The 23,787-nt window shown below is 53.7% G+C and overlaps 1 protein-coding gene across 1 annotated transcript; it reads right to left on the reverse strand.

The window, feature by feature from the left end:
- Positions 1 to 2,543: 2,543 nt before the first annotated feature.
- Positions 2,544 to 11,344, reverse strand: GGA1 (golgi associated, gamma adaptin ear containing, ARF binding protein 1). Its single transcript, XM_064420293.1, has 17 exons — positions 11,180 to 11,344; positions 10,740 to 10,824; positions 10,373 to 10,448; positions 9,693 to 9,791; positions 8,366 to 8,489; positions 7,798 to 7,898; positions 6,688 to 6,768; positions 6,146 to 6,283; positions 5,918 to 5,999; positions 5,612 to 5,719; positions 5,184 to 5,339; positions 4,366 to 4,430; positions 4,049 to 4,227; positions 3,654 to 3,937; positions 3,267 to 3,436; positions 2,916 to 3,026; positions 2,544 to 2,757 (listed from the first exon to the last, which is right to left on the reverse strand). Exons 1-17 carry the CDS (start codon positions 11,208 to 11,210, stop codon positions 2,647 to 2,649), a joined length of 2,001 nt encoding a protein of 666 aa, XP_064276363.1. The 5' UTR covers positions 11,211 to 11,344; the 3' UTR covers positions 2,544 to 2,646.
- Positions 11,345 to 23,787: the final 12,443 nt, after the last annotated feature.

Below are 23,787 nucleotides of genomic sequence, written 5' to 3' on the forward strand. Positions count from 1 at the left end.
GTCGAAAAACATCCACTTCGCACCACCACGACTTTTGGTGTTGACTCTATGAGATGTGTATCTCACGTTATTTGTGGCTACCTGCAGATAGGACTTTTCACCTGCACTGAGAGAGGGCAGAGGTTGCTGTTGGCTGGGTTACATGGCTGGCAAAGGAAGCAGCAAACCAAACCAAAAAGAGAAGCGGTCAGCTCGTGGGCAGAAGAGGCAAGCAGCAAAGGAAAATGAGGCAGAAGGGGCACTCTATCTGTGCCCTGAACCTGGAGGAGCAAAAATTTGAGGGCTGCTAGGTTGTGCTTCTTGGCAAGGGTCAAGTCTGCAGTTACTGCAAAGCAGTGCTGGCAGCTGTTTTCAAGTGGTTATGGGGTGACAGAGCACCACTGTCCCCCTGCCCAAAACACCAGGCTGTTCTCAAGCTGTGCCAGAGCACATCTGATCCCCCACCATCAAGCCCTGGGCGCTCCTAACAGGCAGGTGCTTCAAGCCCCTGTTGCAAAGATGCAGCAAATCCCAGATCCATCAAGGGGTGTCTAGACCGTTCCTTATATCCTGTATCAGAGCTGCTCCCAGCCAGAGGAGATCCCCCTTTGTACTCCTGAAATAAAACTGCCTCATGGAGCCGCTTCCACGTGCTGCTGCCAGCAGTGGTGAAGCTGCAGTCATGTGGGGCATGGGAGACAGCTCAAGCCCTTTTTCCCCGTGGGCTGTCAGGCACAGATTCCTGCCCACTGCCTCTCCATGGGGCAGGAGGGAAGTGGGCAGCACCCAGTTCACAGCCTGGAAGTGACTGCTCTCAAAAAAGGAATTGAGAACTGCCAGGGGAATTCCACCATCCCTGCTCCCTGCTCATGGGAGCAGGGAAATCATCGTGGCAAGGGCCTGAGTGACTGCGGGATGAACTACGGGACTGAAGGGGCAGGACTTGAGCTGGGCAGGGTGCAGAAAAGCTCCTCAGGGGTCCAGGAAGGTAAGGGCCTTGGGTCAAACGACAGAGGAGCAAGATCCGGAAAGAACTCTTTATTTCCCATAAATACAGCAGATTCTTCGCGCCGGGCGTCTCGTTTTAAATGTTTGTTTGTTTTCTTCCATTTACAGAATTTTGCACTGAAAATATATACAAGTCTATTCAAGAACCAAACAAGATCTGCAAAGAAAAAACCCATACAAAACCCTGAAGAGATGGGAAAGGGAAGTAAGACAGCAGAATCCCAGCATAAAGACCTTGCTTCCCCCTCCCCTTTACTGCCCGCTGTGCCCAGCTCTGAGACTCACCACCTTCGCTGCCCTGAGCCAGGAGTGTGAGGCACCCTGCTCGTCTCCATCTCACACATGCTTCCTCCTACCTCTGGCAAACCAATGCAGAGCACAGCTTCCCTCTGCTTTTTATGATCAGGCCCTCTCCAAACCAGCTTAGGGATGGGAAGCAGCTTCCATGGTTTTAAGTCCCATGGGATGGGGGATTGCTTGGGATGTGCTACCCTCGGTCTCCTCTATGCCTGCAGATCCCAGCTCTTATGTCACAGTGATCAGGCAGCCGGGGCGAGCCCCCTCCCCGCCACAGGGAGCCAGGCCTGCCCTCAGCTGCAGCAAAGGTGCACAAGGCACAGCTGAACCCCCCCGCGCCCCAGTGCAGAGCTTGGTGGTGATGAGCTGGGCTCCCATCTCGCCCAGCTCCCAGCCCATCACTCACCCCTGTGCGAGAGGACGCTGAAGAGCTGAGAAAACCCCCCTGCCCCACCGAGCTCTGCAGCCCAGCCAGGGAAAGGAAGTCTCACTGCTGCTTCCTCTCCCCATCTGCCAGGAGGCTGCAGGCAGACTGAAACCCCACAGCACACCCCTCTCTGGCCACCGTTCCCAAAGCCTGCTATGATAGATAAAGCCTGTGGGAATGGTGTAGGCTTCCCTGCTGCAGGGGTTCAGAAAGCCAGTTGAAGAGGCTGGGAAGGCACAGAGCAAGCTCTTTCCAGCCCGAGGCCCCACCTCTCACCAACAGCTCTGTGAGCAGCTAGGACAGAGATATGTGATGATCACTCGCCCTGACCACCCCCACCTCCTCCAAAGCAAAGACAGCTGTCTGCTCTCTGGTGCTGGAGAGATACCTAGGCTCTGCTCAGCCCTGTTCCTCATCAGCTCCAGTGTGATCCCACCAGATGGAATCACTGGGGCCCAGCTCTAAGGAGGGGGCAAGGGGGACAAGAGAGAGCACCATAGAGCACGAAGTAGCTGAAGGGCTGAGAAGTATGGAGGGGGCAGACAAGGAAAAGGATCTTCCTTTGCTAGGCTTTGCCCTGGGCTGAGATTGTTATAGCTCCCTATCCTTGTTCCCCTATGCACCTAAAGCAGGAAAGCAGGGTTAGAAGAGAAGCTGGACAGACTGGGGAGGGAGCGTCATCCTCAGAAGAGCAGGGAAGGCAACTGTTCACACACATGAAGCTTTCCACTCCACTTCTAGTCCTGTGAGATTAACATCTCCTGGCATCTCTGCTCTCCTCCTTGAGGCATGCTCCCTCTGGCCCTTGCCCGGCCATCTGGAGAATAGAGCGTGAGCACCAGCTCCCACCCACCCTCCCATTTCCTCTGGCTGCTCCAGCCCCACAGGGTTGGCTTCCCAAGGAATCTTCAGTGTAGTGCCTGCAACATGTGGCCCTAGAGGTTTCCCCAGGATTCTGGAGGGGGAAACTGGTCCACGTCCCCAATTTCATTGTAGATTTGCTCTCCCATGGTGAAGGTCAGTTTGTACCGTAGCCTCACTTTCTCCTGGAGATGGGAGAAAAAGGATAAGCAGTCAGAAGAAGGGGAAGAAAGGCATGAGGCACAAACCATTCACATCTCAGATACTGCTGAGTAGAGGGAGCGGGGATAGGGGAGTGAGGCTTTGCCTAAGCACCAAGACCAGCCCCTGTTTGTGCTGTCACCTTCTGTGGGTTAGCGAGCAGCAGGACTTGGGTGATGGCACTGGGGTGGACGATGGGATTGAACGCTGGCAGCTCAGTGCCTGAGGGAGGCTGTAGCTTCACCTTCATTATCTAGGGAGAGAGTGAGAGAAGAGAGTGATCACATTCCTGAGAGTGACTTGGCAGCCAGAAGCCCTGCTCCTGCACTTGGGAAGCTTCCGCTGCCTAGTCAAAGAGAAAAACTGTGCTAATCTGAAGGTAACACAATTTGCGCCCATGCTCACAGAGCTCTCTCCATCCACCCTGCTTTTCCTGCAGAAGTAGAATCATGCCTTGGCCCAGTTTGGGACCTTGGCCCCAGCAGCTTCTTACCTTGGGGACGGCAGACTGAAAGACAATATTGCGGATGGGCTGCGGGGCCGTGCTGAGCATAGAAATCACCACCACAAGCACATCAGGCCTCTCGGGCAGGGCATCCTTAGCAAAGTGGAAGAGGACACGGAAGCCATGCTGATCATACACTGTCACAGGGAGAATGCTGCCTGTGGGAAAGGCAGGGACACGCAGCAGTCAGCCAGGAGGGAACTGGCCTGACAGCACCTTTCCCCATCACCCTAACTCCATAAAAGTGACAGAGACACCATTCCTCTTCAGCCTCCACAAAATCCAACAAGCAAGAAGTTTCTTCACATTTTTCCCTTCCATGTGTGCAGGGTTTAACCCCCCCACACCTGCCCCCCCTCTTTTCCCCCAGCTCACTGGGTTTGATTGACTCCAGAGGCACAGTGATGTTGGCCAGCGAGATCTCCTGGGGCAGCACAGTGGCAGGAGGCCGTGGTGGCACTGCAGCACTTCCTGCTGGTGTGGTGGCAGCTTTTGGAAGCGTAGCAGGGACAGGCAGCTCTGAGGTCAGAGGCAGCGTGGGGTTAGGGGAAATACTCTGGAGCACAGGCGGAGCACTGGGATTGTGGGCTGTGGTGCCAGAGCTGCTCCTGTTCTGCAGATCCCTCAGGGTGAGCCGAGGGGGTGGTTGCTGCTTCTCCCTGCAGTGGGGAGAGAGAGCAAGGAGTGGAACAGGGCACTGAGATGATGTCCAGCACCCCAGAAATGGAAACAATGCCAAGGGATGTGAGACTGCACTACCGAGGGCTTACCATCGCACTTGTTGAGATTCTGGAGGCAAAGACTGCTGCAGCAGTGTCTTGCCCAGGAGGTCCAGGTCATCCAGGCCACTGCTGCTAGGAGATGGTTTTGGGGAGGATGCACCTGCATCTGCTTTGACTGGTGGTGTTGCCATGATAGGGGTGATACTGAGCTCATTGCTGTCTGATGACTGTGAAAAGAGCACACAGGAGAGCCCCAAAGCAGGGCTGCCTATCAGCACCAACCATCAGATGTGGCACGTTCCCCTACCTACTTTTGTTGCTTTTAGCACCCTCCCCACCCTCTGCCCTAGCTCCCAGCACATTACCTGGAAGCTGTTCCAGCCACTGCTGTCACTGGCCTGGACAGGATGTGGTGCTGGGTCATTCAGGCCTGCCAGGAGTATAAGCAAACATGAAGCTTACCTACCAAATCAGCCACACCATTAAACATGGCCTGAGTAAGACACAGAAGGAGCAGGGTAGAACTACCAATGTGGTCTCCATCTCTGGCCCCCATGCTTGCATGGGGGAGAGCCAGGAGGGTGACAGTGGCTTTCTTCTGTCCAGATAGCTTCATTTATAGTTCAGTTCTCACTGCCATCGGCAGAAAAATGACTACTACTGAGCTGACCAATCTGACTGACCATGTTGTCTACTTGATGCTGTTGTACTCAATGGCACTTAGGAAACAGACACTTTGTTGTGCAAAGCAGGACTCTAGAGCCTTCTAGGACTGGCACCTCACATGATTTCATGTGAACAGTTCTGGAAGTCCCATGCATCTGTTGTCAGTTCATGACTTCAACAGCAAGCAGAAAACATGAGGAGCTGGGGGTGACCCACCCTTGTGATCCCATCTGGGCATGGCCGTTGCATCACTCTTGATTTACCTGCCAGGTCAGTTTAACCAGAGCAAATCAGTGGGCTCATCCCTAGAGGCTCTCTCTGACTAGCCAGAAAAACACCATGGGACTGAAGTTCAGAATCACAGCAGAGTCCTTCCCTCCTCTCCCTCACACTAAATGAAGAAACCTCTTTGTCTTTCATTATTCACTTCTACCAGAGCTCTCTCTTATTCATGTTCCTGCCAAAGAAGAACTATCCAGAGTCAAAGAATGAAGAGCTTTTGCTCTGGATTTCTCACCTAAAGACATGAGTTCATCATCCAGCAAGGAGACAGAGCCAGCTTGGTCAGGCACAGGGACTGCTGAGCCACCTGAAAGGGCGGGCAGGGCTGGGTAGGAAGGGCATGTTGCTGGAAGCTCCAGGCCAGACAGATCTAGAAGTGCTGAGGTGCTGCCTGCAAAAAGAAAAGAATCTGAAACGTTATCCAGTCCTTATGCAATGTGGTGAGGCCTGGCTCCCATCCTTCCTCACAACTCCCTGCTCTCCCTTCCAGTTCCCCTTCTTCATGCACCAGTCACATCCACAAGCCATTTCCTTATCTCACCAGCCCCACTCTAATGCAGGTTTCCTCATTCCACTTCTCTCAGTCCTTTCTTACTCTGCAGGAAACCAGCAACAGGGTCCCTCTGCTTGACCTTCCTGTCCCCATTCTTCAAGTCTCCTCACCTCGAAGGGGGCTGGCCACCGTCTCCCCATTGATCTCCTCTCCCCGTACAAGCTGCTTGTAGAGATTGATCACCTGGGTCAGATTGTCATTGGCTTGCAGAATCTCCGCTGAAAATAAGTGTGAAATAGTGAAGAGAGTAACTTTTATACCCTAGGTCTGTCTGTTTCCCACAAGCAAGGCCCAAGCTGCTGCAAACAAAACCACTGCAGAGAGCGTTTTTACCATTGCTGCTGCAGGCTGCACCAGGGTACACTGACACCTCCAGGGCAGTCCCAGCAGCAATGAGAAAGGTCAGATATGTTTACCTAGAGCTTCATCATTGTCTTCTGTGTCACTGGCCAGCCGGAAAAGCATGGGCCTCATGCGCTCACAGCGCTGATACAGCTCCTGGGGGAGCAGAGAAACAGTGATGAGGCGAGCATCCTCAGCAGCAGGACGCTCAGCTGGGTTGCAAAATAGGCAGGAGGATGAGGGGATAAGGGGCACCCATTTCTGCTAAGCCCAAGGAGGATTCTGGGATTGTCTTTCCTCACCTTCATTAGGTCCTCGTTGCTTTCCGTTGTCTCTCCCTTGCTGTAGTTTGTCACCATCTCTGTCAGCAGCTTCACGTTGTTGTTCACCTCCTCAATGGCATTCACCCTCTTGGAGATCTTCTCCATGCGCTTTTGGTCCTGGAGGGGAAGCACATGGGGAAGGATGTACTCACTTGGAGAGGAGGAAGGCCAGGCCAGCCAACCACCCTGGACTAAAGCCCAGCAACACCGCCCTCCAAAACAGCTCCCACTCCAGTGGAAAACTCCAGGTCATCTCTGGGCAGGAACATGGCAGACAGGGATGGAATTGCTGTAGATCTAGTGCTGCAGCAGGGCTTGGGCCACAAAATGCACCCAGAGCCATTCCTCCAAGGAGCCAGGGGATGGCAGAACTCACACAAGGACTCTTTCAAAGCTGCTGCAGCCAAATTTTGGGCAGAAGCTCCATATGTCTGCATGAGGTCACAAAGCCAGTCCTTCTTTGGTGCCAGCCATCACCACCCAGACCACAACCCCCCAACTCCCTTCTTCCCCAGTCACACCTCCTGAACCATCTCCTTGATGAGCTTGTTGGCAGCCCGGAGATCCTCGGGATGGGAACTTTTCAGGAGGCGAGCCAGCGTCTGCAAAAGAGAAGATACTTCTGAGCCCAAGCTGAGGCATGGCAGCCAGAGTCACTCTTGCAACACTAGAGCCAATAGCTGCCCCCATCCCAAACCTGTATCTGGCAGAGGCAGTGCACAACTCCAACCATTAAGAAAGCCAGCCACAGGGAGAGAAGTACAACTGGCCTTCCTTTTCCTGTTGTAGTTCTGGTTATGCAAGCTAGGTCTTTCCTGAAAATCCCCTGCATTCAAAACCCGCTCTGGCCTGCCCATTACCCACCATGGAGAGTCTGGAGTGCAGCAGCACTGGGACAGGAACAGAGCCTGCTTTATGCAAGAATTGCCATGGCATTGTAATGTACTCCTACTCGGACATCTTCACATGCCTCTTTGCTGGTGAAGAAAGAGAGCTCCCACTTCCTCTCCACAGTGAACAGTCCCATTGCCCATCCACAAATCCTCATTTGCAGACTCTGACCTATGGAGGCAAACTATATCCCTTGCAGCAAACTGGCATCACACTCCTGCTGCAGAACTAGACCCAGAGGAGCCCAATACTTGGTTAAATGTATCAGCACTGATACTGCAGAGGTTTTCCTGAGTGGTGACACAATTCTCATGGAAAGACAACACAGGATGGGTCCAGGTGGCTGTAAGTGGTTGGGCAATAAGTAGATTGCAGTGCTGGGGGTGGGGAAGAGATAACAACAGCAGCATCTGGGGCTGGGATTTAAACCTCATGGCCAGATAACTCCAAAGTCTAGAGAGCTCACAGCAGCAAACCTCCCCAAACCTGCTTGGGCCAATGCCTCACCCTTTGCACCATCCTGCAGCTAAGTGCTCCAAAGGTCAAACAGACCCACATGCCCCACTCCTCTGGATGTTTCCTTTGTCATGATTTTGGAACAGGCTCTCAGCATTCCTGTAATGCGTTTTCTAAAGGACAACATGTGCAGCAGGGACCTTGACTCTCCCACATCTGGGGACATAAGGTACTGGAGCAGGAAGATGATGCCCACTGTCCCTCTCCTTGCACAGAGCCCTTACCTTGGATTTTTCTTCATCATCAAAGATGATGTTCTTGGGCCGAGGAGGAGGCGGTGGGAAAGGAGCATCATCAGGAAGTTTGGGGTCACACTTCACAATCCCTGCAGCAGAAGGAGCGATCAGGAGGATTCAACCATGCAAGGATGGCACTGCCACTCAGGTCTTTTTTCCCTAATGGCCCACCAAATCCAGCTGGGACTCAGGGTGTGTGGGTTAGCTCGTGCTACACAAGATCCTGGATTGTGTTTCCATTCCCCATAAATATCCTCTCTCAGAAAATTACAGCATATACTGCCAAAGTACTTGTAGCCCTTCAGCCCCAGACCTTTCCAGTGCTCCATCTCCCATGTGAGCAAGCAGATGTGGCCTCCAACCCAGCAACTCCCTCTGCTCAGCCAGGAGCCCCAAGGCACCTGCTCTGACTCCTGACCCTGGTGCTGAGACAGACTGATGGATGCCTGGGTCTGGGCAGAGGGAAGAGAGAGCTTGTTTCAGATTTTTCCCAGACCAAAAATGAAGGAGGGCAAAACCATCTGTCCACTGCCCCTTGCAAACCACTGCCTCTCACCTTGCTTCTTCAGCATCTGGTAGGCTTCAGATATCTTCACCTCATGAGGCAGCCCCAATGTCCAGCTGTACATCAGCTCCAGGATCTTGGACTTCACTTTTTCTGATGTCCGGCTGCCAAGATACTAGAGGAAGAGAAAAGAGGAGGTGTGAGGCTGATCTGAGCCGTCGCAAGCCTGGCCTGTTCCTCTCCTCGCCCTCCCAGGGGAAGTGAGACCGTTCCTAACGGCACAAGGAGGAAAGAGGAAGCAAGCAGGAAAGCTCATGAGGGCCTTGCAACACTCCCATGCTGTGCCTGGTTTCCATCACAGGAAAAACAAGAGGTGTGAGAAATGCTGCAGCAGCAGCTCCTCAGTGACACACAGGGACAGGTGGGGCTCAGGCAGGTCTCCTGTCACCTTGTGAAGGCAAGGGTCCTGTGAAAAGAAGCTGCTCAGCCAGGCAGCCCTTTACGAATGAGGGCACAGCAGGGCTGGCAGAGGGATGTGGGTAATGGTCTCTGAGGCAGGGCCCGAGCAAGGTGAGCCCCAGCAGACCAGCACCCAGCAGGTGCCATGCAATCATCTTTCAGCCTTTTCACATGGGTCTGATGGGAGCACTGGTGGCAGAAACAGGGCACGTGCCACCAGGAACAAGTGGCTTAAGGCAGAGGACTTACTCTAGGGTGCCAAGCAAGAGAACTTTGGGATGCTGGTGTCACTGTCCAGGGCTATTCATCATCACAGATCACAAGCTGTGACTGGCAGACAAAGGTTTTCCTTAGTCATATTTAGCCTGTGTTCCCTTAACTCTACGCTTGCTGGTGTTCACTGCCTTGACTGAAACAGGGGAGCCCGCACAGCTTGTTCTGCTGCAGGAACAGCAGCATCAGCAGAGGAGCAGGTACTGACTTGGTCCTTCAGATGGACTGGCCAGAACTCCACTGGCCAAGCATGGGCTTGCCCTCCAAGAGTGTCTCAATCAGGCTGGGACACCCCAGAGAAACATGGTCCTGTCAAAGCTGGGGGAGGTTCCTGGGCACATGCAGCACAGACATGGAGCCCAACAGGGATGCAGGGAAGGTGACTCCAGGCACACACAGGAGCTCAGCAGTCTCACAAGTGCTGGCTGCACCATGTGCAGCTGGCCCTCAGCTTCCTACAACAAGAATCAGCCTGGAACAGAGGGGTGAAAACTCACTCCCCACCAGAAAACTCATTGGGAAACAAGATTTCCTACTAACACTGCCCTATTTCTCCCACATCCCAGTGGATGTCTGAGCCTTTTTCTCAGGCACCACTTTTTCCCAAAGCCCTCCTGCCCCAGGCAGCAGCTGCTGTGAGACCCACCTTAGGGGACACCACCTTGATGAGCTCGTTGAGGAAGCGGAACTTGCCCACCTCGTCGTGGAAGCGTTTGCCACAGCTCTTCATGCAGGACTCCAGCACCTGGGAGAGGGGCCACGTGAGTCCCAGCACGGGGCCAGCAGCAGGAGCCAGCTCCTTCCTGCTCCCCCCACCAGGTACAGAGCACAAAGGGACGTCCCCTGTTCCCTCACAGGTGGTGACACACCCTCCCACGGGGAAGAAAGATTCCTGTCTTTGGGGCCAGTTTTTGCAGAGATGGCTGAACACCCCATCCAAAGGGTTACCCTTAGAGAGGTCACAAACACCAGGGTTTCAAAGTATGGATCCACTGCATGAATCCATTAAGAATCCTTTAGGTTGGAAAATACCATCAAGATCATACAGTCCAACCATTAACACAGCACTGCCAAGGCCAGCACAACAAAAGCCAAAAAGCTTCCTATTCAACTTCAACAGGCTATGATCCTTCTAGGAACAAAACCTTTCCAAGTAACCTCTCTGGACTGGTGGAACCACCTTCAGTCCCTCTCCCACCCAAGGGCCCAGGTGCTCCAGGGCTTTCTCAGAGGGAATTCAAAGCTTCCCATGCCTCTCCAGTCAAGCTGGAGCATCTCCACGCCCTGCCCCTCCATCTAGTTCTACCAGCCTGCAGATGCCCTTACCGTGAGGGCCTGGATAGCTTCCCATTCCTGTGGAGACTGGATCTTGTGGGCAAGAAGCCGGGTGGCAAGTGGAGGACTGGAAGGAGCGAGGGGAAAAGAAAAGCTCGCCGGTTATTGACAAAGTGTCTGGTATTTCTGCACTTCTGTCTGGGAATCCAGAGTTCAAAAGCATGTTGCAAGTTGAAGATGCTGATAAGGCACTAAGACAGCTCAAAATCCAGAGGGAACCTTCCATTAGTGGACCCCTCACCAACCCCCACCTTCAGGGCCTCCATGCCTATTCAGCTCTGGGGACAATCCCACTGGATTTTGCTGGGTGGGAAACCATAACCAGGCCTGTGGCCTGGGGAAAGGACAAAGCACTTACCCCTCTAGCTCCTTATTGAGCTGCTCACAGAACGCATTGATACCATCCCAGTCCAGGTCCTTGTTCAGGGGGTTTGTGGCTTTGTCTGCGGGCAGGAGGAGGGGACGGTGAGGAAAAAACCCAACAGGCTCCCACTCTGCGGGGGGACATCACTGATCCCACTCCCTCCCTGCCAACCCCAGCGGGTGCAGCAGCAAGGGACGGCGTGGGAGGAGAAGCACGCTCGTGTCCACTCGCCCCTTCCCACGGCAGCCCTGCGCACAAACTCTCGCCCCCTCCTCCCTGCCGACCCACCGTACCCCGGCTGGGCCCTGGGGTCCCGCCCGCCGCCCCCGGGCGCGCCCGCAGCCACGGCCACCACGGCGACCCCAGCCCTGTCCCCACACCCCTGCGCCCCTCCCCGCCCCATCGGCAGGGGAGCTGGCGGCGGCCGCACTCACTGATGCGCGCCTCCAGCGTCTCGGGCTCCATGGCGGCGGCCCGCGGCTGCTCAGCGGGGCAGCGCCGCTCCGCCGCCGCCGCCGCCCTGCCGCCGGGCCCGGCGCGGCCGCGCCATGGAGAGCCCCGCTGCCTCGGGCCACCGAGAGCCGGAAGTCGGCCGGGCAGAGCGCCGCTCCGCCGCCAGCGCGCCCCCTGCTGGCCCGCGCGCCCGCGCCACCATCCGCTCACCGCGAGGGAGGCGGGAGGAGGCGGGAGGAGGCGGGAGGAAGCGGAAGGCCCTCCCGGAGAAGGACACAGAGGGCAAGCGAGCGCGGGGCGGGGCGCAGCGCCGGAAAGCAGCGGCCGCGCGGAAACCGGGCGAGCCGGCCCCTCCCGGAAGAAGCGCTGTTACTGGCAGGTGAAGCCACTTCCGGTTCGGAGAACGGGCACTTCCGGCGGGCGGCAGCGGCGTGTCCTTTAAAAGGACACGGGCCCGCCGGGCGCCGCGCCTGCGCAGTGCGCGCCCGCCTGGGCCCCGGAGTGGAGCCGGCGTCTGGTGTCGGCCAGTAATAAATATAAATATATAAATAGAAATGGCAGCAAGTGCGGTCCCCTGCACTGTGCTTTAAATAGCAGCTGATCTCCGGGCAGCGGCCGGCCTGGCCCTTCTGCCTGGCCCAGCGGCGTGTGGGGCGGGCGGGGGATGCCCCAGGGAAACACTGCCCGTGTGCGCCCGCTGTCCGTGTGTGCCCGCTGTCCGTGCGGCTCCGGGGATCCCGCACCAGCAGCGCCTGGCCCCTCCGTGCTCCAGGGCCCCCGGCAGCAGCAGCACGGCTCCGCCCCGACTCGCTGCCTTGGCAGTTTGCTTCGCTGCCTTTCACATCTGTGGGCAGCGCCGGCGTGAGGGGCCCTGCCCCGTGAGGGCGGCGGGGTTCGGGCCCGGGGTGGGAGCACCGGGCAGCCCGCTCGGAGCCCCGCGCCCCCCGGCTGCGTTAGTCATTCACAGCGCTGCTCCCTCGGCTGACGCGGGAACTGCCCTCTTGTCACACCTAATGGCTTTTCCTGATGGATGGCCATTGTTTTGGTAAGGGCTTTCTGGCCATTAAAAAGCACTTTTTGGCGCCCGAATGCAGTTCTTTTTTTAACTGTTACCGCCTTGCATCACAAAGCCCTTTGAAAGTGCTTTTCATAGAAAATTGCAACATCCTTCCCCTGGCTGTGTTCAGGCACGTTTTACGCAGATTATTTTAATCTTATGAGTCAGCCCTGCCTGTCACTATTCCTTTGATTTTTCTGAGAATCCTGAAGTCATCCCTAGGAGCCCTCAGGTCATGTCCGATCTGCATAGCAGGCACGCACCGCTCCATCCCCCGCAGCGGTGCCTCTGAATGAGAGGTTTCGCAGGCTGGTGTTTTACACAGCCCCCTTCTGCTCAGGTTTCGGTCCGTCTGAGTCTCAGGCGTGTTTGTTTTCCTGTCTTAGGCAACGCCCAGTGGTTAGCGAGTCCGGGATGAATGGAAGGCTGCACCTCTTCTCGGCTGGTTGCAAACAATGGCGAGTGAACTCGTGCATAACAGTCCTGTCAGCGGCGACCTTGCTTTTATTTCGCACAGATTTACGAGTCTCTCTCCCCTTTGGTACATCTGCTTTCCATACAGCAGGGACCCAAAGTGCAGCCAATGGAAAAAGAGATCGGAATGTGAATCTTTGCTCCCTGTAGGAGCGGCTAGATGATGTGTGAGGAACAACCTTTCTCCCCTCGATTTATTTTTACCGACAGCTGGAATTTTAAGCTAGGTTTGGACGGAGTGAGGCGCTCCAAGTTGTAATTAACACTGCTCCGGATGGAAAGTACTGGAGCTACAATTAGCTCATAGCCAGTTGCGGAGGAAAGCGATAGCGTGCAAGCCAGAGGCCTGGATGAGCACAGCTCGTGGGGTCAGAGTGTGGACTGTGCTGGGCACAGGGGCGCAGTCCCAGGTGGGGCACAGGGGCACAGTCCCAGGTTGGGCACAGGGATGCAGTCCCAGGTTTGGCACAGGGGTGCAGTCCCAGGTTTGGCACAGGGGTGCAGTCCCAGGTTGGGCACAGGGGTGCAGTCCCAGGTTTGGCACAGGGGCACAGTCCCAGGTGGGGCACAGGGGCGCAGTCCCAGGTTGGGCACAGGGGCACAGTCCCAGGTTGGGCACAGGGGCACAGTCCCAGGTGGGGCACAGGGATGCAGTCTCAGCTTGGGCACAAGGATGCAGTCCCTGGTTGCCAGGCTCCGCAGCACTGCCCGCAGAGGGCACCAGCAGGCAGGGAGGGGAGCATCTTCCTGAGCAGCCCGGGCTCAGCTAATGCTCACTTGAGGTGAATCCCAAACAGGCCCTCTCCATTCTCCTTCTCGATCGGGAAGGAAAGGCCTCCCAGGAGAGGCCGGTCTGCCTGGGAAAGGGGTTTTCCACCTGCCAGGTCGTCTTCTGCCAGCCAGAACCACCCTGTCACCTGTCTCTGTCCCAATGTGTGTTTGGTTTCTCTGCCGTGTTTATGTGACCCCTGTGATGTTTTTCAGATGTGCTTGTGTGCGCTTCCTCCTGGGTTGTCAGCTCTGGCCCAGGACGTGAGCTCCCCTTTCCCCATCATATTCCTCTTTCTTTGGCAAGGTGTTCTGCCAGAGACCTTTCACTTTCCTAAGTTTGGTACTGTGTGTGTGTGTTGTTTGTTTGTTTTCCTGCTCTGGATTACTCCAGCAGCCAGTTCCTGGGGGGTTGACTCAGTTTTCACTCTGCTACTTTCTCTTGGAACAAGCAGGCAGCAGCTCTCCTGACATCACCTGGGACCATGCACCTCTTGACACAGTCCTCTGGATTTGCAGTCCTGCCATTCCCTGACCTTGGCTAATCTCCTTCCTTTTGCAATACTTTCAAGCACCTTTCCCAGCAGAGGGTTGCAATTAGAGAGGCAAGTATAGAGTTGCATACTTCTCTAGAGGAAGAGCAGGTTTGAGCTCCTTTAATCTCATAGGAAATGTCTCCTTCCCTTTCATATGCAGCACTTTCTTGTATGCAGTCATCTACCAGGATTGCTCCCTTCCATTTCTTTCAGCAGTTTCCCTTTCAGCTGTAGGAAGACCTGTCCCCGGTGATCAAAGGAACCCTTCTGCAGCTACAGGAGCAGAATGAGGAAACAGGATGCTGCATAAGGGATCAGAAAACCTGCTGGCTAGATCTCTGCAATTAAGCATGTCTTCAAGCAAGACTCAGGGAAATACTCAGCTAATCTTGCTGCCTCAGTTTCCCTGGTTGTTAGCATGGGGGTATAATTTGATTTTCTTCCTTTGGGGAATTGCCTTGACCTCTGTACACCAATTTTCCTTTCTGCATTGGTGCTGTCATTAGAGCAACTGGCTCAGCGAGACAAGTGAGAGAGGCAAATACCAGAGTTAGGGGTGAGCTGTGCAGCTCCCTGTTTCCTCGTGTTCAAGCCTCGCTTCCCAGCTCAAGGGGTGTCTTCATTCCTTGACTGAGCCGACAGCAGTTCCCTTCTGTACAGTCTGGGGAGTGAAAGCATCTCCTTACACCCTGGGGAAGGCTCAAGTGGGTTTTGCCGATGCTGATAGCTTCTTTCCAACAAGTATGGGGTATTTGGGGTGTGTTCTGAGAACATGGAAATGCTCTTGCTGCTGAGGAACTGTATCTGCAGCAGGCAAAGATGAAATAAAAAACTGATGGGACGGAAGCCCTCGTTGCAGCTGTGGCTTGGGGGCTGGTAGGTTTTGTAGCTGGAAGCTGAACAAGGAGAGGATGGCCTGCCAGGTTAGAGTGAGCTGCTGGAATTTATGGGGCTGAAGTGAGCACTGAGGGCCCGCAAGGGGGAGCCTCGATGGAGTCATTCACAGCACTGCTGATGAGATCAGCTCCAGACTGGAACAGATCCATGACCAGTGCTGTGCACTCGGTGCTCGGGATTCGGCAGAGGCTCTGGAAAACATGAACAGATTCACCCATTCTTGCTTTACTCCTTGCTTGCAGAATTGCAGCTGGCAGGTGGAAGGGGCATGATTAGAGAGCACAAGTACTGGGGGGAGAAAAATAGTTCAAGGGCCTGGATTTTTGCTGAGATACAGTTTGGCTCTAAAGAACAGCAGGAGGGAGAAGGAGAAAAACCCTATTGCAAAGACATTTTTCACGGGCACCCAAGCGTGATCTGAGCAGAAATTGGCAACGTGAAGCTAGGCATCCTGAAGCAAATTGAGGAGCCCAGCTGCAGCAAATCCCAGCTCCTGGGTGATGAGCACATCCCCGCATTGCGGCGACAGCGAAGCGTGGCTCAGTGAAGCGTTTGCTGGGGATGTTTAATGTGGCAGCCGCCCGGGAGCTCGGAGGTGCACTCGTGTGCAGCCTCTCTTTTCCAGCACGGCGCAGGGAGGAGGCTGCAGAGTGCCCCAGTGCCGACTGCACGTGTACTCGGCTCTGCAGCTGGCTCAAGCGTGGCATGATGAGCTTGTATAGATGGGTTTTGGCCCAGGCTTGAAAATCCCCCATTGCCAGCAATCTCGTTTTGGCTGCAGCTGCCTCAGGTTCCCTAGGAAACTCCAGTGCTGGCTAAAGTCCGGGTGTGAAACAGCGGGAGGAGGCAGTCGGGCAGTGCCCTCCCTCCCTCCAGCCTGGCTGCTCAGTCTCTGCCGCCTGGCACTGCAGCCAGCTTCTGCCCCGCTGCTGGTGATGGTGGGGAGCAGCAGGGCAGAGCGATCCCGCTGCTGGGGCACGGTGGACATGGAGCTAGGGATAAAAAGAAAGCTGTGACCCAAGAGGAGGGGAGGGAGACGCTGAGTCTGCATACGCAGATTACCCAAGGGTGGACCTGGCTTTTCATAGGCTCCTTTCTAGTCCCTCTGGCTTCATCTGCTTTAGTAAGTGCAACAAGCACAGGGCTGGGCCTGAGCATTGCCTCAGGATGATGGCCTATGCAGTGCAGTTGTTAGCAATCCCCTGCCTTGGTTTTGAGCAGTGTCACAGTGCCCAGGCATGGCTGGGAGACAGGGTGGGCTGGGGACTGTTCCTAACAGAGCCTTGTTGCCATGCTTTTAAACTCATAGATGGAAGTTGTCTTCTGCTCCTTGGCTTTCGGGGCCAAGGGTGAAACAGCTACACCCTGTAAGCCCAGGTCCTTCAGAAGGCAGGTTTTTGAAGTCCAGTCACCTTCAGCCTGTATATTTATCCTCTAATTTTCCAGCGTTTTCCTCATAGAAGTTTGGGGAATGTCATGCAACAGGTCGTGAGTGAGTGTGTGGGATGTAGGTGTGTGTGCCAGACTGAAACTGGGAAATGCTCTGTCTGCTGGGTATGGCTGAAATGTGGGTTGTGACTCAGTGTCCAATACTCCATGCTATGCATCATTTGACCTTCTGTCATGTGGGGTGGGTGAGGTATTAGGAGAAAATGTTGCCCAAGCAAATGAGGTCAGTGTAGGGACCTGCTCCTGGATGCAGGGATCAGACAGGCCTGGGCTCACAAACACGTGGAATTTGCCCCTCTGGCTCTCCTGCTTGAGGCTGGCAGGACAAGGAGCCCATGGAGCACAGGCTTCTGCAAGAACTTCCCATGCACACACACCTGTGTCCTATTTCCCCTGCCACCCCAAGCCACACAGGTTTGGGAGCTCAGTCAGGGGGCAGAACAGGGGCAGAGCCTCGTGTATCCCCATTTAATGTGCTGCTGACAGATGCATCCCCCAGCCAGAAGAAGGAGCAGGTGCATTTGACCACCCTCTGCCTTGTCTCCACGTGGAGGGGCTTTATTCAAGCAACTCACTGTTCCCCTCAGCTCAGCAGGCTTTCCAAAGGCAGTGTCCACGTTCTGGATCGTGCTGCAGCCATGTTGCACTTTTGCTGTCCCTGATGTGCAGCCTGAGCCCCCTCATCTTGGAGGGGGGGGGGAGATGCTCCTAGCAGAGGCTGCTCCTCTTTCCACAGAGGCTGCTCCTCCTGGAGCAGGACAGCTTTGCATCTGGAGTAGCCTGGTTCCCAGCAGCGGTGCTCCGGCTGAATTTCAGGAGGGTGGTGTGTGCTGGGATTTGATAGAGTTAAAAGCTGTGGTGTCATGGCATGGCTCAAGAGTGGGCTATGAGACTTCTTCCCTCTGACTGCTGTGCTTCTCCTGCCGGTGTTCAGAGCTAGTCCAGATCTGGCTCATCCTGAGCCAGATCTCAGGGAAGCTGTGTCTCTGACAGAGATGTTCAGGAAAGATTCCCACCCCTTTCCTAATGAGGCTGAGTGAATAATAGAGATGTTCCTCAGGGATGGTGTTGTAAGCAGTGCTACGTGCAAGTTCAGGACCAGAAAGCAGGTCTCCACTAGCTTTTCCCTGCTGTGTGGATGTGTGTCCCATCTTGACAGAAGAGATAAGATATCTGCCTGCAGATGGGAACTTGCCTGGCAGTGCAGCCACCTGTCCTCACATTGTGCTTATCAGATCTCCCAGCTTGGGAAGTCTGTTTGAGTCTGTTTGTTGGCAACGTGTTTGAGGCTATTCAGCCTGGGATATGATAAGATTAGTCTGGGGTGAGTCTCGTTGAAGGCATTTAGTTTCAAATACTCTTTTCCCCTCTCTGGATCAAGCATCCTCCGTCCAGGAATCTGACTGCCATTAAAGCCTGGTGTTTGTTTTGCTGCTGGGGGCTCTCCAGGAGGGGAGTAGCACAAAGAAACTTGAGGGCTGTTAAAGAGACACAGCCAGGTTCTGGCCCCTGCTTGTTGCCAGTGATGAGGGATAAAAGGACAGCAGGAAAAGGCACAAACTGGAAGGAAGGGAAAGAGAGCCAGAGAGAACAAAGAGCTTGGCATGACTGCTGGGAATGCAAAATAAACATCCACTGTGCTCAAGTGAGGGCTTATGTAGTAGTGGCTACATGGGTCAGAAACAAGAGTAGAGGCTCAATGGTGCAGTCCAGAAAAGGGACAGGATGCCTATATGGGACAGGGTGTCCCTTAGTGCCCAGCATAGTGCTGGAAAGGGAGACGAGGTGTCCCATCAATGCAAAGCAGTCACTGCCCTGCTCCCTGGAGTATCCTGTGGAGATGAAATATCTCAGGGCAGTGCTGTGGCCCAGCTCTTTCCCTGTGTCTCACTCTGAAGGTCCATAGGTATTTCTGGTGGCCTTCTGGAAAGTGGGAGAAGAGGAATATGGAGAGTCATTTGTGTGGGCCTGATCTTTTCTTAGATCTCCTTCAGATGCCTGCACTTCCCTCTTTATATGCCCTTTTCCTGCACTGAGTCAGTCATTTGGGGATTTGGACTCCCTTTTTTGGCAGCTTTTCTTTCCCATGTTCATCTGGTTTGGTTTTTACTGTTTCATTTTGCAGTGCCATCAAAGGGAGTTTGTTCAAGCTGATTTTGCAGCAATAGATAGTTTTGACTTGACAACGCCTTCCTTTGCAGACCTCAGTCATGGCCTCAGCTCCAGGGTGGGTTGCCCCTTCAGATGCTCTCAAAGCTGATGTGTGGTAAGGTGGCTTGCTGCTTCCCAGTGGAGATGAAGGATACTTGGCTTTAGTGACGTGAGCATGGGAGAACAGACTTTTTTTTTGCTCCCCTTCTTTCCAACCTATGAGCTGTTAATTCTTGTGGCTTTTCAAAACTTGCTATTTCTCCCTTAGCATTTCTTTCTCTCTCTCTTTTTTTTTTCCAGTGGATGAGCCACCATTGGCATTGTGCCTCGTGCATGTGACTCAGATGGATTCTGCTTGTCTGAAAGATTCCTGCAAGTCCTCAGGAGTTGTCCAACCTGCCTGGGCTCAGCGCAGGAAGCCGTGAGAAACACTCTGAAAGCGAGTCCTGCAGCCTCGTTGTCCCTGCGCGGGATGGAGACTTGGCAGTCACTCTCACTTCTTGGGCTCGCTGTGCTGTGGGGTTGAATCCAGGATGGCTGCTCTGTGGAGGGAGGTCCCCAAGGACCTTTTGTGTAATGGTGCAATGCTGCATTTCTCTTTTGCTTATTCTAGTTCCAGCCAGCTGCTCTCATGCTGTCTCTGTTGTGGGAAATGGTCCCCTTGAAGTCAGTGAAGTTGGGCTTGGGGCATCTTGGAAGTCCCATGGCTTCCACTGCAGGAAGACTTCTGTTCTTTGAATGCTTCTGGTTTTCAGATTTAATTGGACCCACCCAAGGGCTGATTTTTTCCAGAGGCACTGAATGCCTCAGTACCTCCTGCTGATAGTAGATGTGTGATGAGAGACCGGCATCTTCGATACTCCAGCAGTATCAGCTAGGGGAGCACCGCTTCCTTTTAGCTTTTTGCACAGGTTTGCAAAATGATTTGATTTTATTTGATTTGATTTTGTGGCCATGAAAACTTTAAGATGAGAATCCAAACAGGAGGAGTTGATTTTGGATGTGAACTTGGGTGTCTGTGCCTCAATTTCCTCTTGTGAGGGAGCTGCCACCTTCTTTGCTCAATGATAAGATAAAACTGTTGCAGATGATAATCTTTTGGTGGAAGATGCAAGTGGACCATAAGACCTCATGAAGCTAATTCTTTGTGGAGTGCTCTTTGGAAGATCCTTTTCCCATTAAGCTAATAATATCTCATCCAGAAGAAGTAAAGCTGCATGATCCCAAAAGCCCAGGGAGAGAGAGAGAAGCTGTGAGCTTTCTATACATCTTCTCTTTCCCAGTAGGGAAGCTTTCAGCACAAGTAAATTACTATCTCCAGGCATGTTTTTGAAAGCCTTTCCCACAACCCACATTCCTGGCATGCACCTGTGGGTGAAAGAATTGGAGAGATTGAGTCTGAAAATGGAACTGGGTGGCATGCCATCAGTCCTCCGACCTCCCTTCTCCATCCTCTGCCATTTGTGGTCATTCTCCTGCCAGAATCTGGACATTCTCATGTCCAGAAGACATGAGTCATCTGGCTGCTTGGGTTGATAAAAACGACCCCTTATCAACCAACTTCCTTGCAAATGAGCCATCTTTCTCCCCTTCCCTGTGCATGGCTCAGACCACACAGAAATGTTTATACAGACTTAAAGCTGCCTGAGACAGACATTCTGTGCAACGGTACAAGGACATAACTTGGAAACCATCCATCAGAGCACATTTGAGGTCCCCCATGGAGATGGGAGCTGCCAGCCACTGTGGCACCACCGCCCTTCTGACAGAGGAGGGAGAGAGATGGAGTTTGAGGCTGTACTTGTTCCCTGTGCTCTTAATGCAGATTCCCTTTCTCACTGCTGCCCCTGGCCCTGAAGGAAGGTGTGGGGTTCCCCCCATATTTTAGTTCTTCAGCTATCTTTGTCCTTTCTTCTTTTCCCCCACATCCTAAGGAAGAGAGATTGCACCCTACAGCTGCAGAGGGGCGATGTTCGTGGAGAGCCTACTGGGTGCTGGTGGCCTCTAATGTGTTGCCCAGTTTAGATCATGGATGCTACTTCTGTAGTTTCCACAGGTGCTCTGGATGATGCACTGTGAGGGAACTGAGGTAAGAGGGGTGGCAGGAGATTAACCTCTAGTCCTTTGTTCCCTCCCATTTTACTTGATCTGAATGTGGAGCCAGTGCTTTCTCTAGAGGAGCTATCCCACTCTGGGTAACATCTTAGGCAGGAGCTTGGTGCTCCCAGGCACTTTTTTCTTGTGCTCATCCTTGCTTTGGCTTCTGCATCTCTTGGACAATTCTCTCCTGTAAACACCCTTCAGATCCACAGACCTGCTTACCCAGTTTCTTGCTTACCTCAGTGTTTGGCTGAGGTGAGTACACTTTGTTCTTTCGGTCCTCCTCCGTTAGGAAGCTGGCTGACTTTCAGAGCTCAAGGATCACTTGGGTGTAGGTTGCAGCACTCTTTGCTAAGAGACCTACCAATACCTCTTGACTAAAGGGGAAGCCAGTCCTATTCAGGAATTTCTGTACTGAGCATCTCCATTAGGAGGTGGTGGAAGCTTCTGCTCAGTTGTATCCCGAGCCCTGGCCTCTGAAAATCTACCCCACAGCACTCTAAGACAGGGGTCATTCCCCCCTGAGCTTAATGAAGAGAGGAAATCAAAGCAGAAACAGTCCTTAATCACAACTGCCATGAGGAACCACAACCAGGGTCCAGATGAGGTCAGAGAACACAGTTTAAATCAGGTCACTGCTTGAGATTTATTGTGTGGAGTTTTTCTTTTTTCTTTACTCCCGCACTGAAATCTTTCCCCAGAGGCTATTCAAGGAAATAAATAGCCAGTGGAAAGGGACAATAGCTTGCTGTGGAGTACAAATTATATGAAGCAGTAGGAAATAATAGCAGAGTAAGCAGCTGCTACTCCGAGAAAGAATGCATGGTTGATCTCTCCAGCTCCCTTTGCCTTGAGCAGACACTGATGCCTGGTCCAAGGCACGGGCTCCCTTGGTGCCTGGAGTGCAATATGGGACGGGTACCTTATCCATGCTGCAGTGCCATTCTCCAGTGCCACTTTTTGGTGCCTAGATAGCACCAAGCCTTTCATGAGGGTTCTAAAGGGATCTCTCCCCTCTTCTTGCTGGGCTTGGGTTGATGTGGAGGCAGTGGCACATGCATCCATGCACCCAGCATGGCTGCCTTGCCTTCCTCTATCTTCCTGATGCCTTCTGGTGGTGACCCGTGTCAGTCCTGCAGGGACTGTTCATAGCTCACCTTGTCTATAGAGAATGTGTTGGCTGCCCTCTCCTCTGAGCCCCTTGCAGCCCTTCCTCAGAACACTGCTGAGAGAGATGGTGGGGACGATTTTGGCGTGCTGGTATGGATTCTGGGGGCTGTCTCTGCCACAAAAGGCCCTGAGAATCCTCTAACTGAGTCTGCCTTGGCTGGGAAGCGGGGAATTCTGTGGTTTTCCTCAGGGCTTCACACCTAGCTGGCTTATCTCCTGCCCAAATAAGAAAACAAAATAAATACTGCTGCCAGCAAGGATCCTGCTGAGGATCTTGGCAGCCTGCTGGGAAGGGTGGCACTCAGTCTGTTCTCAACAGCTGTGTGGGTGCCCTGTGGCTGAGGTGGCAGCTCTAGGCTATGGTACATCAGATGCTGCTGTCTGGAGGCACCCCAAGGGTCCTGAGATCCTGTTGGTACTCCTGGTGGCCTGAGATCACCTCAGGACTAGCAGGAAGGCTGGGAAAGGTTGTTGACCCCAAAATCTACCATGTGGGACCTCTGCAATAGAGCTGCTGCATTTTATGGGGTGAAAGCTCTCTGCAGGGGACCTGCCCTGCCATCCTTCTGGCTGAAAGCCAACATGCTTGCATTAGCCTCTTCTCTTCTTAGGATATGTTTGGGGTTATTTTGTTTTCTCCATAGAAAATTGCAGGCCTGCCTGCTCCCTGTTGGAAGCTCACCCTGCCCTTGGGTCACATGTGGCCCCCACCCTCACACCCAATGACCACCTGCTGGGTCTTTGCTGTCCCCCTGGGAATGCAGCAAATGTTCCTCTGGTCACAGTGATGTGAACATGGGTGTCCCATACCAGTACAAGCCAACTGCCCTCTGGCCTGGGTAAAAATCTAGGGGGCCCTGGAGGGGTACTCCCAATCAGATATCCTATTATAGGATCATCTCTCTGGGGAGTGAAGGTTCCTGGATCCTTTGCACCAGTGGCTGCCAGCTTCCACAGCTATTGTTTATGTTTTCCTTACTGCACAGATCCTCCACCTCTTTTGCAGATGCTCTTTAGCCGGATTTCCTCTTTCTTTGGGATTTACATTCCCATGCTATCATTGTTTCCCCAGGCTTTCTGCTTTGCAGTGTCAGCAGGGAAGTATCAACGTGCCCCTGTCACCCTCCTTTCGTCATCCCAATCGCCACCTCCAAAATTCTCCAACTGCAGTGGAGAATTTTGACTTTTCTGGGGTCCCTAAAGTTTCATTCCCTTCTGATGTGGGGTGTACATACCCTGCATGAGGGTGACCATGGCTGGAGCACAGGGCTGGTGTCTGACCATATGGAGGCTCAGCTCTGCAGACAAAGGAAGTCGCCAGTGCTGGCAGAGTTGCTGCCTGGCTTCCCACTATTGTTCCCAGTGGCAAATAAAAGGGGGGTGAACGCCCCTGCTGAGCATTGTAGGAGGGGGTAAATGTTATCTTGATAAAATCTCATGGCCCCTCTCTGAGCAGCTCGTGCCTCTTTCGTGCTTGTCTCCCTCTCTGCCTATTCTTGCATCCCTGGTACTTGTGGCAAGTTTTGCTCATCCCTCAGAGAGAATCACAGAATAGGTCAGGCTGGAAGGGCCCACAGGGGGTCATCTCCTCCTTGCCCAACCTCCCTGCTCTAGCAGGATCATCCCAGAACACACTGCACAGGATTGCATACTGATGGTTCTGGAATATCTCCAGTGAGGGAGACTCCACAACCTCTCTGGGCAGTCTGTTCCAGTGTGCAGTCACTTGCATTTCCTCATGTTCAGGTGGGACTTGCTGTGCATCAGTTTCTGCCTGTTGCCTCTTGTGCTATTGCATGGCACCACTGAGAAGAGCCTGGCTCTATCATTCTCACACCCTGCCTTCAGATGCTGATAGACATTGGTGAGGTCCCCTCTCAGTTGTCTCTTCTCAGGGCTGAACAGGCCCAGCTCCTTCAGCCTTTCCTCATAAGAGAGATTCCCCAGTCCCTTCATCACCTCTGTAGTCCTCTGCTGGACTCACTCC

Source organism: Passer domesticus, chromosome 5 (assembly GCF_036417665.1).
Source record: "Passer domesticus isolate bPasDom1 chromosome 5, bPasDom1.hap1, whole genome shotgun sequence".
Classification (NCBI taxonomy): Eukaryota; Metazoa; Chordata; class Aves; order Passeriformes; family Passeridae; genus Passer; species Passer domesticus.